This window comes from Camelus dromedarius, chromosome 4, assembly GCF_036321535.1.
Source record: "Camelus dromedarius isolate mCamDro1 chromosome 4, mCamDro1.pat, whole genome shotgun sequence".
Taxonomy (NCBI): Eukaryota; Metazoa; Chordata; class Mammalia; order Artiodactyla; family Camelidae; genus Camelus; species Camelus dromedarius.
The window spans coordinates 29,749,757-29,777,697 of record NC_087439.1 but is presented as its reverse complement, the minus strand read 5'-3'; the positions used below and the strand labels follow the sequence as shown (position 1 = coordinate 29,777,697).

Sequence of the window (27,941 nt, the reverse complement as noted above, 5' to 3'; positions counted from 1 at the left end):
GGGTAAAGGGTTTATTTGACATGAAATTACAAGGAGCAGATGACTCCAAGTTTTTCTGATAGAATGACCCTGCTAGGGCTCACCGACTTGTTGGTCTGACATTATCTTAATAATTAAAAACTATCCTCCCTAAAGTTGGAATGAAGTCCCAGAGAAAAGAAACATGATCATCCAGCCACATCACTCAATTATTACCATGTCCCACTTAAAAAAGATAGCACAGCCTCCACTAGGATGTTTCTTCTCAGAAAATAACTCAAACTAGAGCAAATTACAAACCATGCCCTCAGTAAAGTGCCTCATTTACTGATGGCATGGCCTTCTCAAGGAAAACAAAAGTGTCATCTTCACGCAGAGTGCCTCTGCCTCAATCATTCTTCTCCAAGGAGTTCTTTCCCAAGCCACACCACCTTGGGACAGAAGAAGGGCAACAGGATCACTTTATTCAGCCAGATCTTGTTACACTTCTTATTGATAAGATCTCAGAATGTGCAAAGCTTCACTACTTCCATGTCAAACCCTGGCTCTTTCAGAAAAGTCCCTGGGCCCCTGCTAGGAAAAGCAGCATCCCTTTTGGCGTGGCTGCTCTGATGCCTCCTGCCAGTCTGTGTGGCTTCACTGCGCCATAATCACATCCACAGAAGCGGGGCAGGCCCTGCAGTCTGGGTGTTGAGAGTTATACTGTCACCCCACTGTTACCAGCGTAGTGATGGTAATAGACACATCTTTTAAACTTCTCTGTACCTCAGATATCTCATCTGAAAAATGGATATAAGCATAATACCTGTGGGGGAGAATATAGCTCAGTGGTAGAGTACATACTTAGCATGCAGGAGGTCCCGGGTTCTATCCCCAGTACCTCCTTTAATTTAAATAAATAAATAGACAGATAAATAAATAAATAAACAAATCTAATTACCTCCTCCCTCAAAAAATAAGTCAAAAAGGAAAAAAATTTTTTAAATAAACTATATAAAAATAAAAACATAGTACTTTCCTCAAACGATTGTCATGATAGAGAATTCATATGGAGCTGTGATAAATAAAAACTATTAATATAATTTTTTAATGGCCTCCAGTCAGGTATCAGTCATGAAGCTTGAGTCAGGGAGCAATCTGGTTACTTGACTCAGTAACTTTACTCAAAATTGCCCTTCCCTAATAGTCACCACCTTTGGACTGAACTTGTTTTCCATGAATTTCCCAGCATTCCTTCTTTCATTAGGAGGATAAATACCTTCTGTTTGCTCAGAGAACCCTGGAGTACCCTCCCAGCCAGCTTTGCAGGCATGCTTACTTGGCTGAGGTTCTCACACTGGAACCCTCAACACTCTGACTGAAGCCATAAATACTGAGGAAAGACTTCTGAAAAATAGCGTCAGGTCTTATGCACAGTGACTGAGAGCACTGCGCAGTGGCTAAGAGCCTGCACTCTCGGGTCAGACGGCGGGTTCACTTCTGTCACCAGGAATCTTGAGCAAGTTACTTAACTTCTCTGAGCCTCAGTTTCTCCATCTTCAAATGTAGATAATGGGATAACTGTACCAATCTCATAGGGTGGACATGACTATAGAAGACGTTAATGCATAAGTGCTTAGAATAACACCCAGCAAGTATTTTTGGAGCTCAATATAAAATGTTAACTCTGATTACTTGTTATCTTTGTTATAAAACATGATCCTTCAAAAGCTTGGAAGGTTAAGTCTCCATTTGAATCCCAGCCACCCCACTTTCAAACTCTGTAATCTTGATGAGGAGAACGGTAACTAATATTTATTGAATTACATACCAGACATTTTATGTATATTACCTCATTTGTATTTCACAAACATGCTATAAGGTAAGTATTGTTATTATACCCATTTTATAAATGAGCAACTAAGATCTAGAGGAGTTTGTAATTGCCAAAAGGTACAGAGCTGGCTAGTGGTAAGATAAGGATTATTCTCCTGTGCCCTTAACCACCAGACCATATTCCCTCTCCACATCACATACTATCCACCTTGAGGGGTTAAGAAGATCAAAAATAAACTAAGCGGTTAAGAAAGGTAGCAATTATAATCAAAGTGCAAACCATAATGCACTTCATGATGAGCATAAGAACTTACTGTGAATCCTGAGAGCCTGAGGCATGACAGGTTAAAGTGTTTAAAGCACACCACACAGCTCCCCAGGAGAGAACACTGAGAGCTGTGCTGGTTCCTTACAGACCCATGCTAGGGCAGGCCTGAAGCAGCCTGGCCTCCATGTGCTCATCAAAAGATTTTAACAACACTTAAGCTCATACCTCTAAAACAGTAAGTGCATCCATGGGCCCTATAAACATGCTCCAAAATGTCTTCTTCACACTAGGTATTACTTGCTGACACCACTCTGAAGGAAATGGAACACAGACTCCAATGTGCTCGGGAAACACTTCCTCTCCTTGGGACACACCCCTGCAGTACTTATTGGCCTTATTCCATTTCAACACTGTTTAAAAGACTTCAGCTGCCTTAAGATGGGTGGAGGCAACTTGTGAGTGTATCGTGAAGGGCCAAGCAGCCCTGAAGCAGGATTCTGGGGAAAACGTGCCCTGAGTCAGGAATGCACTGTCCTTCTGATACTTCTTGCCAAAGGGCTTATAAAAAGAATGGATCCAGCTCTCCCCCTTTATAACCAGGAGAGCTCTAAGTGCCAGGGGCATACGTGAGCAACGATTTTGTTTTGCTGCAAGGGTGTGGACTATAAACAAGTGGGATTTTAGAGGCTTTGTTAAAGTAAGGGAATGGAAAGAAAAGAAGCAGCAAATGGAAAACCTGGGAATGAGGGAGGAAGATGAGGCTGGGGAGAGAGAACAAAAAAAATCTAAAGGGAAGTTCTCTTAAGCTTTGCCTGTAATTTGACTGTCTCCTTGTCTTCCTGTGAAAAACTCCAGTAATAATTTGCACTACCTGCCATTATTTTTGGTATAAGCTTTTGATTTTGAGAAAGGTAAGGGCACAGGGAAAGTTTGTGACCAACCTCAATTCAGCCCAGAGGCTGCTCAAGGGAACCCAGCAGTCAGGAATCACTGAAAGTCCCTTGGCTGAATATTTTTATAAAAAGAGGGAAAGAAAGTGACCTCCAAGGCATTCCTAGCATTGTGAACTGGCCCACACATCTAGCAGATGCTTTCTGGTGGATATCTGGAAGACTACAGGTCTTCCCCTCCATAATCTTGTTCCAGGTTACTATATGGTACAAAGAAAGCAAATCTCAGACCAAATTCATCAGTACTTCCTAACAGTTATTATTGTGTGGCTACAGAAACCATTGTAAACCTATCCTTGGAACTCTGGTCCTGTCCCAGCTCTGTGACCTTTAGATGCACCAAAGAGGACCTTGCATGCAAGAGCCACTTGGGGTAAGTAGTGACACAATCCCCTAGAAGCAGGATTCAGCTAAGCTTCTGTTTGGATCAGATGTACCAGATTTGAACAGTAGAAGACACAGAAAAAGAATCGGACCCAGGGTACCTCTAATTTTACAGCAAGAGTGGAGGTACCAGGTGCCTATACAGTATGTCTAACTAACCCACACATCTGGCACGCTACACATTTCACCAATGGAATAAAATTTCCAGCAGTTCTTATGTTCATGGAAAATCTTCGAATGTAGACTGAGATAGCAGTAGTTGAAGGTTTATACCCACGGCCTTCAGAAAGTGAAGTCCTGATTAGTCTTTGAAATGCTAACTAAGCACCCTTCTGGTGCATACGCTGGACTGAGTTACTTCAAATATTAACTAGGCATGGAGTAAAACTAATTTACGCTCACTCACACACATTATCATCCATGCTAGAGTATTTTAAAGTGAAATTACAGCTACTGTAATAGCCCATTGCCTTGGTCCTGGAGCTAGTAAACAGCCCAGCTGGAACAGAAGCTTCGTGTGGCCCACAGCAAACATTTCTATCACTAACAGGAGCTTATAGTCCAGTAAGAGAAACTGACATATACACAGATAAAACAAAAGAGTGAGAGAAACCAGCCTTAAGTTTGCAAAGAGTAAAATGAGTGTTTGTGTTGCTTTAAAATCCCATCCTATTTTTGCAGTGAATAAGACAACTAGCTAGTCATTTAGGGAAAAAAAAATTCGGATTCTTCACATGATTCTCTAAAGTAAATTCCAGACAACTGGCAATATGCATGAAAATGTAAAATGTACAAATTCCTTAATCAAGCATTTTCCCTTTTCAATATTTGATTTAATGAGATAATCACATGTATGAAATACACCTATGTACAAGGATGCCCACCACATCAGTATGTTAGCAAAAAAATCAGAAAATAGCTACAAATCATCAATAGGGAATTGATTAAGCCAATCAGTGTAACTGACTACAATAGATAACTAGGCATCCATCAAGCATACTGAAGAATATCACTGTGGACATGGAAAGATGACCACAGTATGTTGCTGAGTGTTTATTAAGGCCAGTGGAGAAAAGAACAATGTAGTTTGATCATCCAAATATAAAATTGTAGGCATGTGTACATACCTTGTGAAAGAAAATTCACTTAAATGTTGAGTGACTTTCTCTGAATGATGGAATTCACAATGAATTTTGCCTGCCTTTGTGTACTTTTGTAAACTGTTTGAATGTTTATGATTAGTATCTATATTTTCACCGGTCCTCAAGCTACTGAAAGAGACATTACAGGTGGGCTGATGATATGGCTCATTACTTTGGGTTTACACTTTTCAAAACATCAGTCAACTCATGCCACTCATCTGTTCCCGACACTTTAACAGCCTCCAACCAAATTTGCAATAAAACAAACCTTTACATGTCTAGCCCATGCCTGCCTCCATCATTCACCCCCACCATCCTCAGTTCTCTACTTTTCAGTCACACTGGACATCACTCAATCCCTTCAGCAAACTAGACTTGTCTTCCACCCTAGAATAACAGCACATGTTATTCCCTCTGCTGAGAAGACATACTGACCCCCTATTCACCTACATAGGTTTTCCTTATAATCCAACAGCTCTAAATCCAGGCCCTACTATACTGTCGTCTTCAAGTGGATGCCAATTCTTCAAACAGACCCACACTGCCCTCCAATCAAATTCAATCTCCATTGTACCTTCTTTTAGAATGAGTACCCTTCCACTTCAAATTTTATCACCAAGCATGATACCAGACTTATTAACGTATTTCTTTAAAGTCAGATTTCTCATTGGGCTATTAGCTCCAGGTAGGACCTCCAGGTGTGACATCACATCCTAGTGCCCAAGATCTGCCACTGAGTAGAGATTCAGTATACCTCTGTTCACTGAATAAATAGGAACTGAATAACCAGGCAAGTGGAACATGTGATTTTAAATTTCAAAACAAAAAATAATACCTAGCATCTGTTGAGAACTTTATAAGAAAGTAGTTTTGCCCCCTTTCTTCATTTGCTCCTGATAAAACCATACAGTAGGTTATCATTATCCATGATTTACGAAAAGATTAGAAGATATTAAGTGAGAAAAAGTAAAGATAATAAGCTTTTAAAAATATACAAATAATTAAAATGTTGATGCAATACTCAAAATTAATTCTTCAACTCTAAATCCAGGCCCTACTACACTGTTGTCTTCAAGAAGCTGATTGGAAATGAATACCCCTACCTGAATCTGAGGGCAACAGAGTGCCAGTTGGAGGGACAAGTTACACATGCAGGCCCACCAGCATAGTTTATGATAGGTGACCTTCCTGACTAGATTTTCAGATGATTAACCAGCTAAGCAGAAAGCCTACATATTGGAGCATTTGAGAAAAAGCTCTACAATCCTTATCAATGTTTTTAACTTACAAAAGTTCATAATTCAGAAGATCTGACCATCCACCTGGCAGATATTAAACAGCAATAAATAAAAATTAAATGTTCCACTTCTGGGAAATTGCACACACATGCAATGCACACAGTCACACACACTTCATATATATACATCACACACCATAGAATACACTGCAATTGTTTTTCTATGAATTATCTTCTAAAGAGCCACGGACAAGGTTCATCTACTAAGAAGTACAGTTATAGCAGGCAAATTCCTAAAAACCATCTAAGTAATAAAATCTATTAATTAGGGTTAAAATTATGTAATGGGTGCCTCCAAAAAAGAGAAACTACGCAAGAAGCCAAAGAGTAGTCAATTCTGCTACAGAAAACGTTAAGAACACAAAAAAATAACAAGCTACCTGTTTCCTCCACCCTCTATTTTTTTCTCCACTATGTCGCAATTAATGATGATGATGATAATGATAATCTACAGTCTGAGTAAAACACAAATTTAAGGGTCCAGAAATATTGGACATATATATTTTTTAATATTCTATATTTGAGTAAGAACAGAAACTATATTCATTCCAGATAACATTTAGCCTCTTCACTCTCAGAATGGCCTTATTCTGCACTTTAGATTTCAAAAAGAGCTGCTCTTCACAAATAGAAAATGGGCAATCCCTTTTGGCAACAGAAAAATTTCAGTGGAAAAGTTTTATCGTTTAAATTCTGACAGAAGTAGTTGCAAGTTGGCAACCATTATATTATTCCAATATGAAGCAATCTATCATGTGATTGATTGTCCCCAAAATACCCAAGAAATAGCTAAGAAATTTAAATTTTTCATTGGAAACATCTCTCAAAAACCCAGGTACTGAACTTTCTATTTCCATCACTTAAATGTAGTGTGTGTGTGTGTGTGTGTGTGTGTGTGTGTGTGTGTGTGTACCCATAATATAATAAAAGTGAGTTACAACTCTAGAAGCTACAAAAAGAAATTATTTCTCTGGAGATGAGATGTATCTCAAAAATATTTCAATTAATACCATACATAGTCTTAATCCCTTTAATATTCCACAGTCTGTTTCATTCCTTATGGACTGGCATCTATTCATAAATGATATTTTCCATATGTCAGAGATGAAAGCTCATGATGAAATGTTAATAGACTAGAGTTTCAATCATTTCTGGCTTCTTCTCTGGAAAAAGGGAGATCAGCACCATGCTGAGGTCATCTGTGCAGAAGCCATCTTTTTTCTAAGGTTGGGTTATTTTGCTTGAACTCAACGTCAGCTGTGAACATCAGCAAAGTTTAGGGTCACTGAATTCTCAATATTCAAGAAATATTCAAGATTTTTTTTCCATTGTGCTTACAACTGTTTACGGGGAGAGATCAAAGGCCCTTGGGATTATTTTTCTTCTGAAAGAATTACGGTAAATGTAGATTCTCTTTGGTCCTAGAGAGAACATTCTCCAGTAATCTCCATAGATTTCAGTTTTGCCCTCAGGCTGCTGGGGCCTCCAGGGAGATCAAGTAGAGTCAAATGAGACCTGTAGCTCTTCAATTAATTTTAAACTCAAGTTATAGCTCCCATCCCCAATCCCTCAGCCCTGGGGAGCCATGACACAGGCAGGAAGAGTCTGAGAAATGGCAATCTTCCTCTTATGACAGAGTTACGTAAGGATGCCTTCTCATATCTGTGTGCCTCCAAAAATAAAAGGCACCAGATACTTGAACCATTAGGACATTCCCAAACTTGTTTCTAACTGGCCTAATATAGCCCTCCCTGTTCTGACAGTGAAGTCAGTGAAATGTAGTACAATCACAGGCTGTGGAAAAACGCCCTGAATCCCTTCTCATGCTGGAACATTGCTGGAGAAGATCTTGCCTAAGGAGGTTGTGGATAGTTGTGTCTGGGGCAGAGTCAGCCACTTAAGGTTTCTGACACCCTGCTCTGGGATGAAAGGACAAACGGCCCATTCCCAGACAGACTTCGTTCTCACCATCTCTCTGCCAAAACCTCTATCAGGCTGTCCCAGCAATCCAAGTTATTCACCTCTCGAGGTAGTTTTGTTGGAGGAGAGGCCCAGGTTGCAAAGTAAGAACATTTTTTTAAAGTATCTTCATGGTAAGGATATGAAAGGAATGGAACAAATGGATTTCATTTAAAAACACTTATCAAGAAGTATAAAATGATGAAATTGGCTCAAACCCAACTCTGAATAAAGAGAACCCTCCATTTCCACTAACTATCTCTAGGGAATAACAACTGATGGATAAAGACATAGAAAATTAAATAACTAAGAAATTATTCTGAGACATGACAAAGACATACTTGAAGGGAAACGGAGTAAACACTCTTTATGTGGCATTGTACTACCTAGAAGTACTGCAAAGGTGCATCTAGATATTTTGAAAAAACACATTAATTAGCATATGTGTCTCTACCATTAAACTGATAACTTGATAAATTCAGAGACTATGGCTATCTGGCTCACCACCATACTGCCAGTGTCTAGCAAAGTGATATGTGGTGGGTGCTCAATGAATATTTGTTGAATAAATCAATGAATGAATCCATGGTACAAAGAAACTTGCTGTTTATAATAATAAGCACTGTAAATTTTATAATGCTCTTAGCATCAAACCCATTTTATTTCTTTATATTTATTTGAAAATTATTGCATATTGTGGCAGAGAGCTCCCCTCTTCTTCTGGCCCCACCACCAGACAGCATTTCCTAGCCTACCCTGCAGTTAGATGGCATCACTGGACTGAGTTTCAGCCAATCATATGTAAGTAGAAGTGACACACATCACCTGGCAGAGAATGCAGTTGAGAGTGGATATGCTTCCTCCACATTCTCTCACTTTCCCCACATGTGGAGCTAAATGCAGAGGACAAGAAGGTCCTTGAAGACAGTGGATAAATGGGCCTGGTTTCGACCATGTGGAGCACACCCTTACACTGAACCATATCAGACTATGAAACAAAAGAAAAAAAAACTTCTATTATATATGTATATGTGTGTGTATATATATGTGTGTGTATTTGTGTGTGTGTGTGTGTGTGTGTGGCCATTAGCCTGTATTAACTAACATCCATGGATTAGGAAGAGAAAACTATTATTTACTAGGATGTTACATTCGTCAAAAATATTCTTTTAAAAAATTAATGTATTTAGTACACAGCAGAAAGCAGAGAATATTATTAGTAAGTAATCTCAGAAAAGATGAAATCCAAGTGTCTTTCCTCTTTGGCACTAGCCCCTATTTCACCCTCATTGTACTTCTACAGAATTGGTAAAGGGAGTAAAATACTCTGGGAAATGGAAGGATGAATAATGTGGCAGTCTCAAGTATTCTGACTACAGATCTATACCACCAGGTTCTCTCATTATCTTCTGAGGCAAAACAGAATTCCTTTGCCTAAATGTTTCTTTCACACCATTGCGTTCACGCAGGTGCCTTCGTATCTGTAGTCACCTATGGAAAGAATTTTCTTTTCTTTCAGGGTTTAACAAATATTTAATCAGTCCAAAGTTGTATTTGTACCTCACATGCTACTCTCAAATTCTAAGCACCATGCAAAATAATTAAACTGGTTCCTTATAATTGTGCTTCTGCCAAAACTTTCCTTAACTTTTCTTGAAGCTATTCATGAAATAACATCTTCATGGGCTAAGGAGCTAAGAAATAAAAATTATTCAGTTATATAATTTTGGACACAAAATAAAGATTACTCTACCATTGCACAAATTATTACCTATCTTTTGTTTTCCCATTATTATAGGTTGATGATGTAAGAAAGAAAATCAACATAAACCCAGATTCTGAAAATCTTTAGGCTGAAAAAGATTTAGTTTGGCTCAAGTGTAGACACACCTGTGTTCTCTTGGCCCCTTGGAACTCTTCTCCCTTTCCCTTAGGAAACCAGATCTATAGTTCAGAAGCCACAAGCGTTAGTCTGAAAGCTCCATATAATAAATTATCTCCCACTTACAAGATCCTGAGGAAATAAAATAAATAAAGTTATCTTTTTATTTGTGTGTTTGGGGCCTGTAGCTTGATTTAATTAAGTGTAATCATCTAATTTCATTTTATTCTGGTCATGTGGCCAAGTACATATTATCCCAGGAGTTTTATGCCACTATTTAGACGACATCCTTAAATATCTTAAACAAAACATTGACCAGTAATGGGCCCATTTTGTTAATGAAGTGATTATTATGGTCTAAAGCTATACCTGGGATTTAGAAAAGTCTGAAAAATAAAATTAATTTAAAGCTGAAAAGTAAACAGAGTGGGCATAAATATCAAAATAACTAAACATCAACTTAAGAAATGTAACTCAAGGTGACAATATTCCTAGATATCCTCATATTTTGCTATAACTCAATAGGACCAAATTCCTACCATTTTTGGGCAAAACAAAATATCACCTGATAGACTAGCAAAATAACCATAATGTTTTCTCCTTAAATAAACCTTCCTATTTCAATCTCCATACACAGTGTGCTTTGCTATGGACCAGTAACCTTAAAAGGAAGCAATATCTGCCAAGTTTTCCATTGCTGCTTCATTTCATGGATAAATCACTCCAAGAATGGCATGAATATGTAGAGAATTCCTGGCATACAACTTGCCGTACACACTTTTAAAGCTTTTGGAAGGCTCGACCTAGAAGGCAAATAAAATGCCCTGAGAGCAGTGTTCTATTTGCTGTGGCCTAAAATTCACTCAAAATTTGATCATTATTCAGACACCATGGAAATTATGATTAGCAGAAACTGTCTATAGATGTTACCATTTCCCCTGGGGATACAAACCATCCCCACTCCACTCCCTGCACGCCCACACCCACCTTAAAAACATTGATGAGTATAAATTTCTTGGCCACTTACTTACATGAGGGTTTAGTTTCCCAGGTCAAGAATCCCTTAGCTAAAGAGACTATAGCATCTTCATCACTGAAATACTGCATTCTCACCACTGTGGGCTGGTTTTACCTGAAGTAGCAAAAAGTCAGAGGAATTCCTAGGATATCAAAGCTACTGAAGTCTTCACATGTGTTTGGTTATTTGTTTGATGTTGTTTTCCCCAGAAACTTAACAAGGACACACCTGTTCAGCCAGTGCATATGTTGTGGTGCCACATATGCACACCAAGTGTGAGGGAGGTGTTTTTCCTTTTTGAGTCAAATTCTGTGCTAGTGCACACGGGGACTGCATAACTAAGACTGTAAGGGGCTCCTCCAAGTCCCTGCCTGCTATGCCAACACTCCTGTTGGTCCATTTCCCACAAATGAAACTATCCCATGACTTCTGCTGCTTCCCAGACCCAACCCTGGCCTGAGGAAAGGAGCTTTGAGCAGCTCCAGGCCCACATTCCACATTCCTGTCCAGAGCATGAAAATACCCTTATTTTAAAATATGCCACCTAAAGAGATGTTCATGACATGCTGTTGAGTGAACAAAGCACATCATAAAATAACTTGTATAATATGAGCCCATATTTGTAAAGCAGATGTATTAGTTTGCTAGGGCTGCCCTAACAAAGTACACAAACGGAGTGGCTTAAACTACAGAAATGTATTGCCTCACTGCTCTCGAGGCTGGAAGTCCAAGACCAAGGTGATGGCAGAGTTGGTTCCTTCTGAGATCTGTGTGAGAGGGAATCTGTTCCAGGCCTCTTCCCTAGCTTCTGGTTCTTTCCTGGTGATGTTTGGTGTTCCCTGGCTTGTAGAAGCATTACCCTGCTCTCTGCCTTCACCTTCACACATTCTTTCTGTATTCATGCTTCTGTGTTCAAATTCCCCCTTTTATAAGGACACCAGTCAACTGGATTAGGGCCCACTCTAATGACTCATCTAAACTAATTACATCTGCAATAACTCTATTTCCAAATAAGGTCACATCTGAGGTACTGCGGGTTAGGACTTCAACATAGGAATTTTGAAGGGATACAATTCAGCCCATTACAGCAAATGAAAAAGGTTCTATTTATTTGTATACGGTTATGTGAGCATAGGAAAAGGATGGAAAGATACACAGGCTACAAAAACTGTTAACTTTCATTAATCGGGTGCAGGATTAGCTGGGGTTAAGGAGTAGTTATTACTTATTTTATTATACATTTAATATTGCATCAGTTGTTAGAATGAATAGATACTAATTTTGTAATTAATAATCCAATAAAAATGAAAATGAAAACAAAATAAATATTAAGATGTATTGCTGAAAAGCAGAAAGTTTCTCAAAGTATTGCATTTCTCCTTTCTCTTAACCCATTTCTATGAAGCCTTAAAATAATGATTCTTTCTAAGAATCCAAGATGCAGAAGCCATACACTGATGAAAACGGAGAAAATCTGGACAGCAACAAAATCAATGAGTAGAAAAGTAGAGACAAAGCTAAATGTAACAGATATGAGAACGATGATTATAACAATAGATGGGTAAGTATGAGAATCATTGGTTTGAAGGGAGAGGAGAGAAAAAACTGAAATAAAGGAAAAAAACTATCTGGGCATGGAAAGAGGAATGGCTATGAGATCTGTTGAAGTTTTGGATGCATTGGAGATAGGAAGTGAGACAGAATGAGAATTCTGAGATAAAAAATTAAGAGGCCTGATCCTAATGTGTTTTCCTTAATGTGAAGAAAAGTGTGGGAGATAGAATAATGCACCCCACTCACAGATATCCACTCCCCAGTCACCCAAATGTGAACGTTACCTTTGTGGCAAAGGGATCTTGTGAATGTCATTAAGGGTACAGATCTTGAAATCGAATATTTTGGATTAGCTAAGTGGTTCCAATCTAATCTCATCAGTACCCACAAACAGAGAACTTTTCTTGGCTGAGTTAGAGATGAGACAGAAGAAGGAAGGGGAAGGACTCACCCACCACTGCTGGCTGTGAACATGGAGGAAGGGAGCCAAGAGAAAAGGAATATGAGTGGCCTCTGGAATCTATCTGAGAACAGCTCTCAACTGGCAGCCAACGGGAAAAGGGGATCTCACTCCCACAACTACATGGGGCTGAATTCTTTCAATAACTTGAATGAGTGGAAAACAGATCCTCCTCTAGAATCTCCAGGAAGGAATACAACAGCCTGTCAACACCATGAGTTTAGCCTGGTGAGACCCATATTGGCCTTCTGATCTTCAGAAATACAGGATAATAAATTTAAGTTGTTTAAGGCCACTAAGTTTATAATAACTTGTTATGGCAGCTAATAAGCAAACTAATATAGTGAGAATTATAGGATCTATGATTATAAATATTTAAATGATGCCTTTTGAGTGTTGTCTCTGTTCAAAGCACTGTGCTGAGTACGTTATGAACTGTATCCCATTCAGCCTTCACTATAGGATCTCCTCTGTAGATTGTGTTGTCCAACTGTCTCTTTTTAAATACCAGTGGATTAAGGTCAGGGAAACAAGAATGTCTGTTTAATGTCATACGGCTCTTTGGAATCACAGGATTTTGATCTGGCACTCTCAGAGAGCAATCTCTGAGACAAACAAGGTGCTTTTCTAGGAGTGGGGATGTAGACAGGAGTGTAGCCTGCCCTGTCCGAATCCCATCTCTGCTCCTGCTTTCAGGGAGTGACTGCTTAGAGTCAGTCGTGCTATCAGGGAACAAAGGAAAATTATCCAGTCCTCATCAAGATGGAGTCAGCTTCCTGAAAAGCTAGCATGCACTCAAACTGAAGGTTAATTAAAACAGAAAGGGAAATTTTAAGCCAGATTTTAGGGTAGGGCTGAGATAACCCAGGTCAAACAGCACCTCCTCCTTAAAGTGGCTTCCTATCCTCTTCCCAGAGATGCCTTCCTCTGAGTTTATGCAGCATTTTCCCTCCAGCACTTTTGGCCTTACTGCCTGCTGGCATCTGCTAGAGCTGCTCATGCGCAGACCTAATCTCTGAACAATACTCTGCCAGACACTCAGCTAGTTGATTGACCTGCATTATCTCATTTAATTCCCATAAATGTCTATTTAATGGGTAGTGTAATTATTGACAATTTTGAACGTGAAGAGTCTGAAGTCAAATAGATACTGCAACTTACTCAAGGCCTTACAGTTAATAAGTGGTGGAGCCAATATTCAAGACCTGCTGGAGAAACAGGGAGAAGATGGAGTAGAAGGACGCTCGCAGGTCACCCTCTCCCACAAATACACCAAGACCCACATCTACAGACCCACTCAGCCAACCAGAGCACCTGTGGAACTCCGACAGAACGTCGCCCTCTTCAAAAGATAAAGACGCCAAAAATCTGGTAGGAGAAAAGGAAAAAAGAAAGAACAAAAGGCAAAGCAGCGCGGGACAGGTCCCGCGGGGAGGGAGCGGCAAAGGAGGACTGGCGCTCTTTCGTTGGGTCTCCCCTCTCCAACTGAGAGGCCAGCGGGACGGAGGGGGAGCCTCCGAGACTCGGATCTGTACAGAGCAGCCCTTGACTAACAGAACTAAGTTAAACGGGCACAGAGCGTCCCCCCGACACCCAGCCTGAGACGCGGGCCGGCAGCCGAGGGCAGGGCCAGGCTGCACAAGCCGGGCGGAGGACAGAAGTGGCTGCACGGAGGCAGCCCCGGGGGAACGCAAGGGGCTGCGCGCCGTGGCTGTGGGTGCACAGGGCAGAACAACCTGGGCCCTCCGTAAAACAGCACGGTTGATGTGCTCTCGGGGGAAGGGTGCACACCCCCATCTCTGAAAACCCGTGGAAAGTTTTCGGGGGACGAGAGGCGGGGCTCAGACACAGCCGCCATATCCTCCGCACTGAGCACTCAGGCGGGGGCGGGGGCGAAACCTGCATCCGCACCGAAGGGCTTAGCAGCCTCAAAGGCCAGACTGAGACTGGCCTGCAGCCCGGAGCAGATAGGATCCTTCCATCCTGGTCCCTCAGAGAACTTGCTCCACAAAGACAAACAAGGAGCTGGGTTTTGGCTCGGAGCAGGGACAGGGCTGTCCCTCGGTATTCCCCGAGCCCACCCGCGGAGCGCCGACCAGGGCGGAGCGCCGACCAGGGCGGAGCGCTGCCCGCGGAGCGCGCAGCCCCACAGAGCAGCGGAGCTACCGGCGGGGGCGCGGCCCCCCGCCTTTCGGGCAGGAACACAGCCCCTGACCGAGGTGCTGGGAGGGGGCACGACCCGCCCTCCTACCCGGCCAGTCTGCAACATCTGACTGCGGCATCCGGAGGGGCAGCGACCCGCCCGCCCACAGCAGAGAGCTGCACCCGACCCAGTGTTAGGAGGAGGCGCGATCGGCTTGCCGACAGGTGCTGGGAGCAGCACAGAAGAGGGCGCCAACGGAGGGCCTCTGAAAACAGCAAGCTGAGCTTCCAAAACAGGACGAAGACAGAAAGACTTCACATTAAAAGCACACAGACTCCAGGAGAACACCGACAACCCCCCCCCCTTTTTTTTTTAAATCTGTTTTTACCTGTTCTATTTTCTATTACTCTCTTAATCTTTACTTCTTAATTCATTTCTATTTCTCTTGGGTTTTGATGTCCTGCTATTGATTAGACACAGGTTTCAAATACATCTATTCATCTCCCCCCCCCCCTTTTTTTGTAAAGGTTTCAAAAGGACGTCTCAACCCGATTAATACTCTGCTTCAACTCACTCTTCTATTATTCATTATACACTGTTTTCAAACCCTCTTTCTCCCTTCTTTTAAAATTCTTTCTCTCTCTTTCTTATTTTTTTTTTTCTTTTTTTCCTAAGTTCTATTCCTAAATAGGCATCAGATAGATAAAATCCTTAAGGACCAAAATAAACAAATGATACTCCATAAACCACAGTGCCAAAGAGGTATGAGCAAGATGAAGAAGCAGAAAAACCTTTCCCAATTAAAAGAACAAGAGAAATCCCCTGAAAGAAAGATCAACGAAATAGACATCGATAGCCTACTAGATCAAGATTTCAAAAAAGGAGTGATCGAATTGCTGAAGGAATTAAAAGAGATAGTGTTTAGAGATATAAAATATGTCAAAAATTAAATTGAAGCTATAAAGAAGAGCCCAGTAGAATGGGTAAACTCATTGACAGAGATGAGGAATGATCTAATAGCTGTGCAAAGCCGACTAGATAATGCAGAGGAACGAATCAGTGATCTAGAAGGGCGATAGAAAGCACCCATTCAGAAGAACTACAAGAGAAGCAAATAAAAAATAATGAAAATAGCATAAGGGACCTATGGGATAATATAAAGCGTCCCAATCTTTGCATAATAGGGGTCCCAGAAGGAGAAGAAAGATCAAAGGGGATTGAAAAGGTTTTTGAAGAAATCATGACTGAAAACTTCCCAAACTTAAAGAAGGAATCAGATATCCAAGTACAGGAAGCTCAGAGGGTCCCAAACAGGAAGAACCCAAATAGACCCACACCAAGACGTATCATAATCAAGATGGCCAGAGTCAAGGATAAAGAAATGATTCTAAAGGGAGCAAGAGAAAAGCAAAGAGTAAGTTACAAGGGAACCCCCATAAGGCTCTCAGCTGATTTCTCTACACAAACACTACAGGCCAGAAGGGAGTGGCAAGATATATTCAAAGCCCTGAATAAAAAAAAGATGCAGCCTAGGATCCTTTATCCAGCAAGGCTATCCTTGAGGATAGAAGGAGAAATAAAAGAATTTCACAGACAAAAAAAAGCTGCAGGAGTTTAGCAACACTAAACCCATGCTAAAAGAAATATTGAAAGGGCTAGTCTAAATAGAAAAGCAGCAGGATGCTACAGAAATGAGAAACACACAACTGGAAAGGTGATAACTCATGAATTACAAATAAAGTAAACATGAAATTATAAAAGAAGACATACAAATCACTGAGAGTGGGAGAGGGAGGCAGGGAAATATAGAATATTTTTTTCTTCCTTTTTTAAATTTTTTTAACAGTAGGATGGGTTTGAGATCATGTTACTATCAGTTTAATAAAAACAGTTATAGTAATGGGTTGACAGATTTACAAAAAAGGGTAACCACAAGCTAAAAATTTACAAAGGAGTCACAAAAATTAAATAAAATCCATGATAATACAAAGGAAAATTACCAAACCACAAAAGGAAGAAGAAAGGAACAAAGAGGATATACCAATTCAACTGCAAAGATAAGTTCAAAATGGCAATAAACACACATCTATCATTAATTACTGTAAATGTTAATGGACTAAATGCTCCAGTCAAAAGACACAGAGTGGCAGACTGGATAATAAAGCAAGAACCTTCAATATGCTGCATACAAGAGACCCACTTTAGGGAGAAGGACACATATAGATTGAGAGTGAAAGGATGGAAAAGGATATTCCATGCAAACGGAAAAGCCAAAAAAGCAGGTGTTGCAGTACTGATTTCAGACAAAATAGACTTTAAAACAAAGGCCATAAAGAAAGATAAAGAAGGACATTTTATAATGATTAAAGGAGTGATACAAGATGAGGATATTACACTCGTTAATATATATGCACCCAATATAGGAGCACCTAAGTACATACAAGAATTACTAACAGAGATAAAGGGGGATATTGATGGGAATACAATCATAGTTGGAGATTTTAACACTGCATTAACATCACTAGACAGATCTTCCAGACAGAAAATAAACAAGGCAACAGAGAAATTAAATACTACAATAGAAAAACTAGATTTGGTGGATATTTTCAGAGCATTACACCCCCCAAAAATAGGATATACATTCTTTTCAGGTGCACATGGAACATTTTCCAGGATCGATCATGTACTTGGGCACAAAAGAAACCTCAACAATTTTAAGAAGATAGAAATTATCTCAAGCATCTTTACTGACCACAATGCCATGAAACTGGAAATCAACAACAGAGAAACAAAGGAGAAAAAAAGGAAAGCATGGAGATTAAACAATATGTTATTGAAAAAACAATGGATCAATGAGGAAATCAAAGCTGAAATTAAAAAATACCTTGAGACAAATGATAATGAAAGCACAACCACTCAAAACCTATGGGACACAGCAAAGGCAGTGCTAAGAGGGAAGTTTATAGCGATACAGGCCTTCCTCAAAAAAGAACAATCTCAAATAAACAATTTAACTCACCACCTGAATGAATTAGAAAAAGAAGAACAAAAAGCCCCAAAAAGCAGCAGAAGGAAGGAAATAATAAAGATCAGAGAGGAATTAAATACCATAGAGATTAACAAGACCATAGAAAAAAATCAACCAAACCAAAAGCTGGTTTTTTGAAAAAGTAAATAAAATCGACAAACCTCTTGCCAAACTCACAAAGAAGAAAAAAGAGCACAAATTAGCAAAATAAGAAAGGAAAATGGAGAAATTACAACAAACAAAATAGAAATACAGAATATCATACGAGAATATTATGAAAAACTATATGGAACCAAACTGGATAACCTAGAGGAGATGGACAAGTTTCTGGAAACATACTGTCCACCAAAACTGAATCAAGAAGAATCTGAACACTTGAACAATCCGATCACTAGAAAGGAAATAGAAATAGCAATTAAAAACCTCCCTACAAATAAAAGTCCAGGACCAGACGGCTTCACCGGGGAATTCTACCAAACATACAAAGAAGAACTCATACCAGTCCTTCTCAAACTCTTCCAGATGATTGAAAAGGAGGGAATACTCCCAAACTCGTTCTATGAAGCCACCATCACCCTGATACCAAAACCAGGCAAAGACACTACAAAAAAAGAGAATTATAGGCCAATATCACTGATGAACATAGACGCCAAAATCCTCACCAAAATTTTAGCAAATAGAATCCAACAACACATAAAAAAGATTATACATCATGACCAAGTGGGGTTCATCCCAGGGACACAAGGCTGGTTCAACATACGCAAATCAATCAGTGTAATACATCACATCAACAAGAGAAAGGACAAAAACCACATGATCATCTCAATCGATGCAGAAAAAGCATTTGATAAAATTCAACACCCATTTATGATAAAAACTCTCGCCAAAGTGGGTATAGAGGGAACATATCTCAACATAATAAAAGCTATATATGACAAACCTACAGCCAGCATAGTACTCAACGGTGAAAAACTCAAAAGCTTCCCACTAAAATCTGGGACAAGACAAGGATGCCCACTATCACCACTCCTATTCAACATAGTCCTGGAAGTCCTAGCCACAGCAGTCAGGCAAGAGAAAGAAATAAAAGGGATCCAAATTGGAAAAGAAGAGGTAAAAGTGTCATTATATGCTGATGACATGTTACTATATATAGAAAACCCTAAAAGGTCCACACAAAAGCTACTAGAGCTGATTGAAGAATTCAGCAAGGTAGCAGGTTACAAAATTAACGTTCAAAAATCAGTTGCATTTCTTTACACTAACGATAAATCAACAGAAGAAGAAAGTAAAGAAACAATCCCCTTTAAAATAGCACCCAAAGTAATAAAATATCTGGGAATAAATCTAACCAAGGAGGTGAAAGAATTATACACAGAAAACTATAAACCATTGATGAAGGAAATTAAAGAAGAAATTAAAGAAATTAAAAAATGGAAAGATATTCCATGCTCTTGGATTGGAAGAATCAATATTGTTAAAATGGTCACACTGCCCAAGGCAATCTACAGATTTAATGCAATCCCTATCCAATTACCCAGGACATATTTCACAGAACTAGAAAAAATCGTAATAAAATTCATATGGAACCATCAAAGACCTAGAATTGCCAAAGCATTACTGAAGAGAAAGAAAGAGGCTGGAGGAATAACTCTCCCAGACTTCAGACAATACTATAGAGCTACAGTCATCAAGACAGCATGGTATTGGTACCAAAACAGACATATAGACCAATGGAACAGAATAGAGAGCCCAGAAATGAACCCACAAACTTTTGGTCAACTCATCTTCGACAAAGGAGGCAAGAATATACATTGGAATAAAGACAGTCTCTTCAGCAAATGGTGTTGGGAAAACTGGACAGCAGCACGTAAAACAATGAAGCTAGAACACTCCCTTACACCATATACAAAAATCAACTCAAAATGGATTAAAGACTTAAACATAAGACAAGATACAATAAACCTCCTAGAGGAAAACATAGGCAAAACATTATCTGACATACATCTCAAAAATTTTCTCCTAGAAGAAATAAAAGCAAGAATAAACAAATGGGACCTAATGAAACTTACAAGCTTCTGCACAGCAAAGTAAACCAGAAATAAAACGAGAAGAAAACCTATGGAATGGGAGAAAATTTTCGCAAGTGAAACCGACAAAGGCTTGATCTCCAGAATATATAAGCAGCTCAGCTCATACGACTCAATAAGAAAAAAATAAACAACCCAATCCAAAAATGGGCAGAAGACCTAAACAAGCAATTCTCCAAGGAAGACATACAAATGATCAAAAGGCACATGAAAAAATGCTCAATATCACTAATTATCAGAGAAATGCAAATCAAAACTACCATGAGGTATCACCTCACACCAGTCAGAATGGCCGTCATTCAAAAATCCACAAATGACAAATGCTGGAGAGGCTGTGGAGAAAGGGGAACCCTCCTACACTGCTGGTGGGAATGCAGTTTGGTGCAGCCACTATGGAAAACAGTGTGGAGATTCCTCAAAAGACTAGGAATAGACTTACCATATGACCCAGGAATCCCACTCCTGGGCTTGTATCCAGAAGGAAATCTACTTCAGGATGACACCTGCACCCCAATGTTCATAGCAGCACTATTTACAATAGCCAAAACATGGAAACAGCCTAAATGTCCATCAACAGGTGACTGGATAAAGAAGAGGTGGTATATTTATACAATGGAATACTACTCAGCCATAAAAACCGACAACATAATGCCATTTGCAGCAACATGGATGCTCCTGGAGAATGTCATTCTAAGTGAAGTAAGCCAGAAAGAGAAAGAAAAATACCATATGAGATCGCTCATATGTGGAATCTAAAAAACAAAAACAAAAACAAACAAACAAAAACAAAGCGTAAATAAAGGACAGAAATAGACTCACAGACAGAGAATACAGACTTGTGGTTACCAGGGGGGCGGAGGGTGGGAAGGGACAGACTGGGATTTCAAAATTGTAGAATAGACTACACTGTATAGCACAGAGAAATATACACAAAATGTTATGATAACTCACAGAGAAAAAAATGTGACAATGAGTGTGTATATGTCCATGAATAACTGAAAAATGGTGCTGAACACTGGAATTTGACACAACATTGTAAAATGATTATAAATCAATAAAAAATGTTAAAAAAAAAAAAAAGACCTGCTGTTTGTCTCCCATGCCTGTATTCCTAACTTACAACAAAGCTCTTCAAGGATGAAATGAAACCAATGTTTATTCATTGCTTTATTCACTGCATCCCCAGGGCACAGTAAAGAAGAAATATTTGAAGAGTGGAAGAAAAGAGGCCATGAGTGGGAAAATTTCAGAAAGAAACATTTGACTCATGAAGGACACCACCTCCTAAAGTCTGGCTCACCATCTTTCCCAAATACTCATCAGGAATCATTAGAGGTAAATATTTCTGTACTTACATACTGTTTACTGGGAACTGCATTTATTTACTTATATTAATATTCATTTCTTTACTGCCAAGGGACATCCAAAGGGTAAAAATGTAACATGATGTGAAGTACTGTGACTTACTGAAATGGCTAGGAGACAATGCATAGCCCTGAGTGCCTGCTGGTCAGTCTCTTATAACCCCATAGCTCCATCTGTGAAGCCCAGTAACCACTGCAGCCCAAACACAGGAAGACAGTATGTCATGGCCTCCAGATGGGACTAAGCACTGTGCCTGGCACCCATCTTGAAAAGGTAGATGCTGATGCTTCAGGTAAAGGCATCATTGAATCCACAAGATATTCTGCTCTAACTACACATGTTCAGCATCTCTACTTCCTGCTCAATTACAAATTTCATAAAAGTAGGAACAATACTGATTTGGTTCACGGCTTCATCTCCAGTGCTTGGCCCAGAGTAAAGGCTCAACAACTGTTTACTAAATGAATCCATAAATGAGTGAATATCTCTAGACCAATGTTCAGTGGATTAATTAGCAAGAAAACAGACCAGTGATTACATATATGGGTTTCTGATTTGATTCTAATAATGGAACATATAATTTATCTACAATGATACTATATCCATTTTGAATTAAAGACAAAGAAATTCCAAGTAAAAGTCAGCTTAAAAAAATCAGAAAATTTATTATCTGATGTCACAAGAAGTGGGGAGGCAAAGTGGTTAAGGAGATGGTTATTTGGCTCTTCAGTGACATCCCCAAGGTATCAGCTTTCTGTTTGTGCCCTCTGCCATCTTCAACATGCTGCCTGGTCCTCTGGCTACCTCCTCTCACAATTACAGGATAGATTCAGAAGATCCAGCGTCACCTCCTCACCCAGCTTCAATTAGAGATAATGAGTAGCTGAACTTTCTCCTGCATCTATTCTAAAGATCAAAAAATCTTTCTCCCAAGTCCAATCAACTGAAGTATCCTCATTGGTCAGAATTATATCATGCATTCCTAAGTCAAGGTGAACAGACTTATCATGACAGAATTAGACTTAGCAAGATTCATGCTCTATGGATTGGACAGTCTCTCCTGGTGGTCATGGGCAACTGGCTGTTAAAACAAATAAATTTACTATGGCAAGGAAGAAGTAAAGAAAATGGCCATTGACTAAATTGCTACAAGAGTTCCAGATTAAGGCAAAAAAAAGTCTATATGGCCACCTTCAGCATAGACATCTAATTGCCAAGTGGATTCCCCAAAACTTCCCTTACCATCCTATAGTTCAGCAGCCATGTTTGTGGTACATACCTTCTTTTTAAAATAATAATGTTAACATAAATTTTGTCCTCAACAGAATTAGGAAACTGTGATTTCCAATACTATAGATGCCTCTCCTTTTTAAAAAATTAGATTCCAATGCTCCCTGGGCTTCATATTCCTGACCATTTAAGATCTGGTCGCAGATTCTGACTCAACATATATTTTGATGGGTAAAAATAAGCCTCCACTTGCAAAAACAAAACAAAACCTGGGTGATCCAGAAAATCTGTTGTAATGGACTGAATGTTTACATCACCCCAAAATTCATATGTTGAAATCCCAGCCCCCAAGGTAATGGTATTAGGTGTTAGGCAGAGCCCTCATGAATGGAATTAGTGCCCTTATAAAAGAAACCCTAGAGAGATCTTTCACCCTTCCCCCATGGGAGGTTACATCAAACAGACAACCATCTAAAGAAGCAGGCTCTCAGCAGACACTGAATCCATCAGAGCCTTGATCTTGGACCAGCCTCCAGAACCACGAGAAATAAATTTTTGCTGTTTATAAGTTAGCCAGCCTGTGATATTTTGTTACAGAAGCTAGAATGGACTAATATATCTGTCTTTCTGCAAATTCAGTAGATTCTAAACTTCCTCCACAGAGCAGGGTCAATCCTGTGTGGTCTGCCACCTGCTACTGCTAGAAATAGCATTGGTCTTCACCCAGACCATTCCCTCTGAAAGATAATTCTTACCCTTTATTTTTAAGATCTTTATCTTTGAGTAGATTATATGTCCCCAGTTAACTCCAAAGTTTGAAGAACCTGAACCAAAGTCTGAAATCCGCCCTTCTCATTCAGCTGCAGGTACACCAATCACGGCAGCTGACAACGTGGACTGTGAATGAACCTCAGAGACACCCAGCGGTACTTTCACCTCTTCAGATCTAACTGAATTTGGATTTCTGCGTTTGTTTCCTGCCTGGAAGGTACATGATGAGTTATAACAGAAGGGGGAAAAATGATTTCCATGCCATTCTTCAGATTACAAATCTAGAGAAAGAGTGGGTTAAGAAACCTACAACAAAAATTAAAAATAATGAAAATAGCAGAGAGAGAGCAAAAAATATGTGTGTGCTCAGACTTTCAAAAGATATATTCAATTTGGCTGCCTGTTGCAGAGAAGCCTGTGGGATAGGCAAACATTCTGTCAGTCCCAATTACCTCGCTGGGCCTTGTTTTTGTTACTTCAGGCCCTCTGCTGTCTGGCACTGGTGGCCTGCATCAGCCAAGATCTTAGCCAGCTGACGAGGATTGAGAGGCAGGCCTTGCACTTGAGCCTGAGAACTGTCACTCTGTGTCTCTTTAGACTTGTGACAGGATATGCCTTTCCAATGGGCTGTCAGCTTGATTTCTGACTTGCCAAAGCAGCTGTGCGCACAGAGGTCTTTAAAAAAAATCATAGAGAAGGACCTGATCTAGGCCAACAAATGATGACAAAAAAACAGCCATTGCTTTAGGAAAAGAAAGAGAGGTATAGTAACAATTAATTGGCAAAATTAATTAGCTCACTTTGTGACCAAGAACTGTGATGCAAGAAAGAAAAAAACAGCAGTCACCGTGCGAACTCACAAATTAGCACTGTAAATGATCCATGCAGAAGTGAACTTGAAATTAATTCTACTGGCTGAGTTAATGTGTTGAAAAAGCACACTGAGTTGGTAGGTTCCTTTGGATTCCATTACATTAAACAATATTGGGGCGGGAGGGAGCTATAACTGGTACCAACTCATCCTGTGAGCTGCAAACCCAAGAATGTTTTGTTGCCCATGACATTTTTCCCAGGGTTAACACCTTTCTTATTTCAGTTACAGAGACATTTAAAAGATCAACCCAAGGACAGAACCTTAGCATATTATTTTTTACTGTTTTAATGAAAGAATTTACTTCACTATAACTATAAAGTTTTTTCAAACTCTTAGAGGAAAGAGAAAAACTCCCCACAGGGCAGAGATGAAGGTGTGGCCAGAAATTCAACAGTCTAATATCACCATTGCTTTGTTTTGCTGACTCACACACCAAAGGAGTTACTTGTCCAGTCTCTTCTAGAATGGACACTGGGACTCGAGCTCTTCAGCCCTGATGAATTCACCATCCTGCCACATGGAGCAGTCCAAAAATACACAGAGAGAAACAAGTCCTCCCGTAAGAAATGAACAGTAATCCATGCAGTATGTCTAAGATGTTGGCTTCAAATTATTAGGAAAGGAAGAGTAAGACTGGAGACTATGCAGCCTCAGGACTCTACAGAGGGAGTTGTTTGATTGCCAGCGTTACAGCATAGAATTACCCAGAAATCAGGAAACTGGTTTGAGATTTGTTGTCTGTTTTGGCTTCTTGTAATGGCTACCATTATAACTATTTGTATCCTTTCTGTGTGACTTTGGGCTAATTATATTTTGCTGCTCTGACTCAGTTTCCTCATCTGTAAAATGAGAGTAAGTAATAATACCTACACCAAAGAGTTGTTGTGAAGATTAACTGAGTTAATTTTTTACAAAGCACTTATAACAGAGCCAGGTAAGCACTATGTGAGTACTAGCTTTTATTTTTAATCTAATATATAGCTAGCTTAGTCTTCTATTTCTTTAATTATTATTTACTTCCTGCTTTAAATGATGAAGAGATTCCTATCATTCTATTTCTTTGCAACTGCCCTCTTTCCCTTTGATCTTAATTATTACATTCATTACATCTTTAAATAATACACTTTTATAGCACTATATGATATATTTACATCTATTGCTTGATTTACCAGATTTAAACAATACACATTGACTTCTGATGCAAAAGAAACTCAGAAAATATGTAGGAGATAATCACTGGGCCCAATATGAGGTGGACTTAGATCAATACTCCATTTATCACCCAATGTTCGTATGGTCCCACTTTAAGTGGTTTCATTTTGAGTGGCATACCCCAGTGGCATTCTTGATCCTTCTGGGAATAGTATTATTCAGAGCTGATATACGATAATCTCAATGATTTGTGCATTTGTGTATTTTTCTTTATTATATGCATATTTATCCTGTTAAAGATGGTTTTTTTTTTTTGGAAGAAGGCTGAAAAAGAAGATTCTCACAGTAACTACTCACTGTAGGTATCTATGGCTGTGTAACAAACACCCCCAAATTAAGAAGCTTAAAAGAATACATATGATTATCCCTCACACTTCTGTAATTAAATGGGCTCCAGTGGGTAACTCTTGCTTAGAGTCTCTCATGCTTTGTAGTCAGATAGGGCTAGGGCTGGATTCATTTAAAAGTGACTGGGTTGGACATTCAATGATGGCTTTTCATTCACAAGCCTGGCACCTTGGTGCCCTTTGGTCTTCCTCTCTCTTTGTATTTCTTAGTTTTCACAGTATGATAGTCTCAGGTAGTCACATTTCTTACTCCTTCACTTGCTTCCAAGAAGCCAGAAACAAGCTGCTAAGCCAGTTAAAAGGTACACCTAGATCTGGCAGAAGGGTACTTCTACCATATTCTATTCGTTAAAGCATTCACAGAGCCCACCCATATTCAAGGCAGCCAAGAATAAACTCCATTCCTTGATAGAGGAGTTTCCCCCTGATGGAGGAGGTCATACTGCAGAGGGCATGTGAAGTGGGAGATCTGCCACACTGTGATGTTTATAGTATCAAGCCTCTCCTTCAGTCTAGGGGCTCTGGGTTTGTGAATTTCCTCAGGAATGTGGATAGGCAAAGAGGCTATGACACTTTTGGAGGCTAAAGTCAAGCCTCAGCTCACCACATCTAAAGAGGTTTTTAATCCCACAAATAAATTCTTAGAGGATTGCCATATCTAAGAATAATAAAACAGACAATCCTTGGGCAAGATTAATTAAGAATGAAAGAGAAAGTATACATCAATGTTTGGAAAAAAAAAGGGAGGGAAATGATAGCTGGAGTAAAGCTTTTTCAAATCAAAAAGGGAATGCTATGAAAAATTTTCTGCCAATAAATTTGAAAACTCAGAAAAAGCAGAAAATTAACCAGAAAACTGTAACTTATGATTGTAAACTCAATAATAAATAGAAGAACTTAATAGCTTTATAATTATTTAACAAATAGTAATTTAAAATTTCCACTATTATCTCCCTAAAACCTTACCCAGCAGTTTTATAGGCAAGTTCCACTACAACTTCAAGGAACATATAATTTTTTCATTATGCAAACTAAAAAAAAAGTTCCCAATTCATTTTATAAAGCTAAAAGCCTTGATATCAACAATGTATAAGACAACTCAAGAAAAGAAAATTATAGACAAATCTCATTTTTGAATACAGATATAAAAATCCTAAATGGAATATTAGAAAATAATACCAACAATGTCATGAAAAGTAATATATCAGACTAAATATTGCTCCAGGAATACATAGACATTAATACATTAACATTTAGAAACTGTACTAGTGTAGGAATGCGCCCAGTGGTCTCCCCTGCGACTGCTGTTGAGTGTGCGGCAGCAGCGGGAGCCAGAAGGTGCCTGGAAGGGAGCCTAAAGTGGGCGTTTGGTGAGGTCTGTGGTTTCAGAAGCACTGCTGCAGCCATGGCCCCGATCAAGGTGGGAGATGCCATCCCATCGGTGGTGGTGTTTGAAGGGGAGCCTGGGAACAAGGTGAACCTAGCAGAGCTGTTCAAGGGCAAGAAGGGGGTGCTGTTTGGAGTCCCTGAAGCCTTTACCCCCAGCAGTTCCAAGACCCACCTGCCAGGGTTTGTGGAGCAGGCCGGAGCTCTGAAGGCCAAGGGAATCCAGGTGGTTACATGTTTGAGTGTTAATGATGTTTTCGTGACTAAAGAATGGGGACGAGCCCACAACACGGAAGGCAAGGTTCAGCTCCTGGCTGACCCCACTGGGGCCTTTGGGAAGGAGACAGGTTTGTTACTAGATGATTCATTGGTGTCCCTCTGGGAATCAACGGCTCAAGAGGTTCTCCTTGGTGATAGAGGATGGCATAGTGAAGTCCTTGAATGTGGAGCCTGATGGCACAGGCCTCACCTGCAGGCTGGCCCCCCAAATCATCTCACAGCTCTGAGGCCACAGGCCCAGAAGTGCTCCTTCGACCTTCCCTATTTCATCTGCCCACCCCTGGGCAGGGGGCCTTAGCCCAGCCTCAACTGAGGTCACCTAGTTGGAACCTTGGCCAGATTTCTGCAATAAATGCTTCTGGTTTAAAAAAAAAAAAAAAAAGAAACTATAGCAGTGTAATTTTCCACATTAATGGATTAAAAGAGAAAAACCATATAACCCTCTCAAAAAGTACAGAAAAGCATTCAATAAAATCAACCAATCTCTTAGCAAACTAAAAAGAGAGGA

At 39.7% G+C, this 27,941-nt stretch overlaps 1 protein-coding gene and 1 long non-coding RNA gene across 5 annotated transcripts in view; one reads left to right on the top strand and one right to left on the bottom strand.

Annotated features, from left to right (window-relative positions):
- Positions 1-27,941, bottom strand: part of LOC105094634 (uncharacterized) — a 525,835-nt gene that overhangs the window by 431,587 nt on the left and 66,307 nt on the right. The window lies entirely within an intron of this gene.
- LOC105094643 (peroxiredoxin-5, mitochondrial-like) lies at positions 27,135-27,683 on the top strand. The gene is given in 2 exon segments (XM_064485406.1): positions 27,135-27,532; positions 27,534-27,683. Coding segments are annotated over 2 exon segments (486 nt in total). The 5' UTR covers positions 27,135-27,173; the 3' UTR covers positions 27,661-27,683.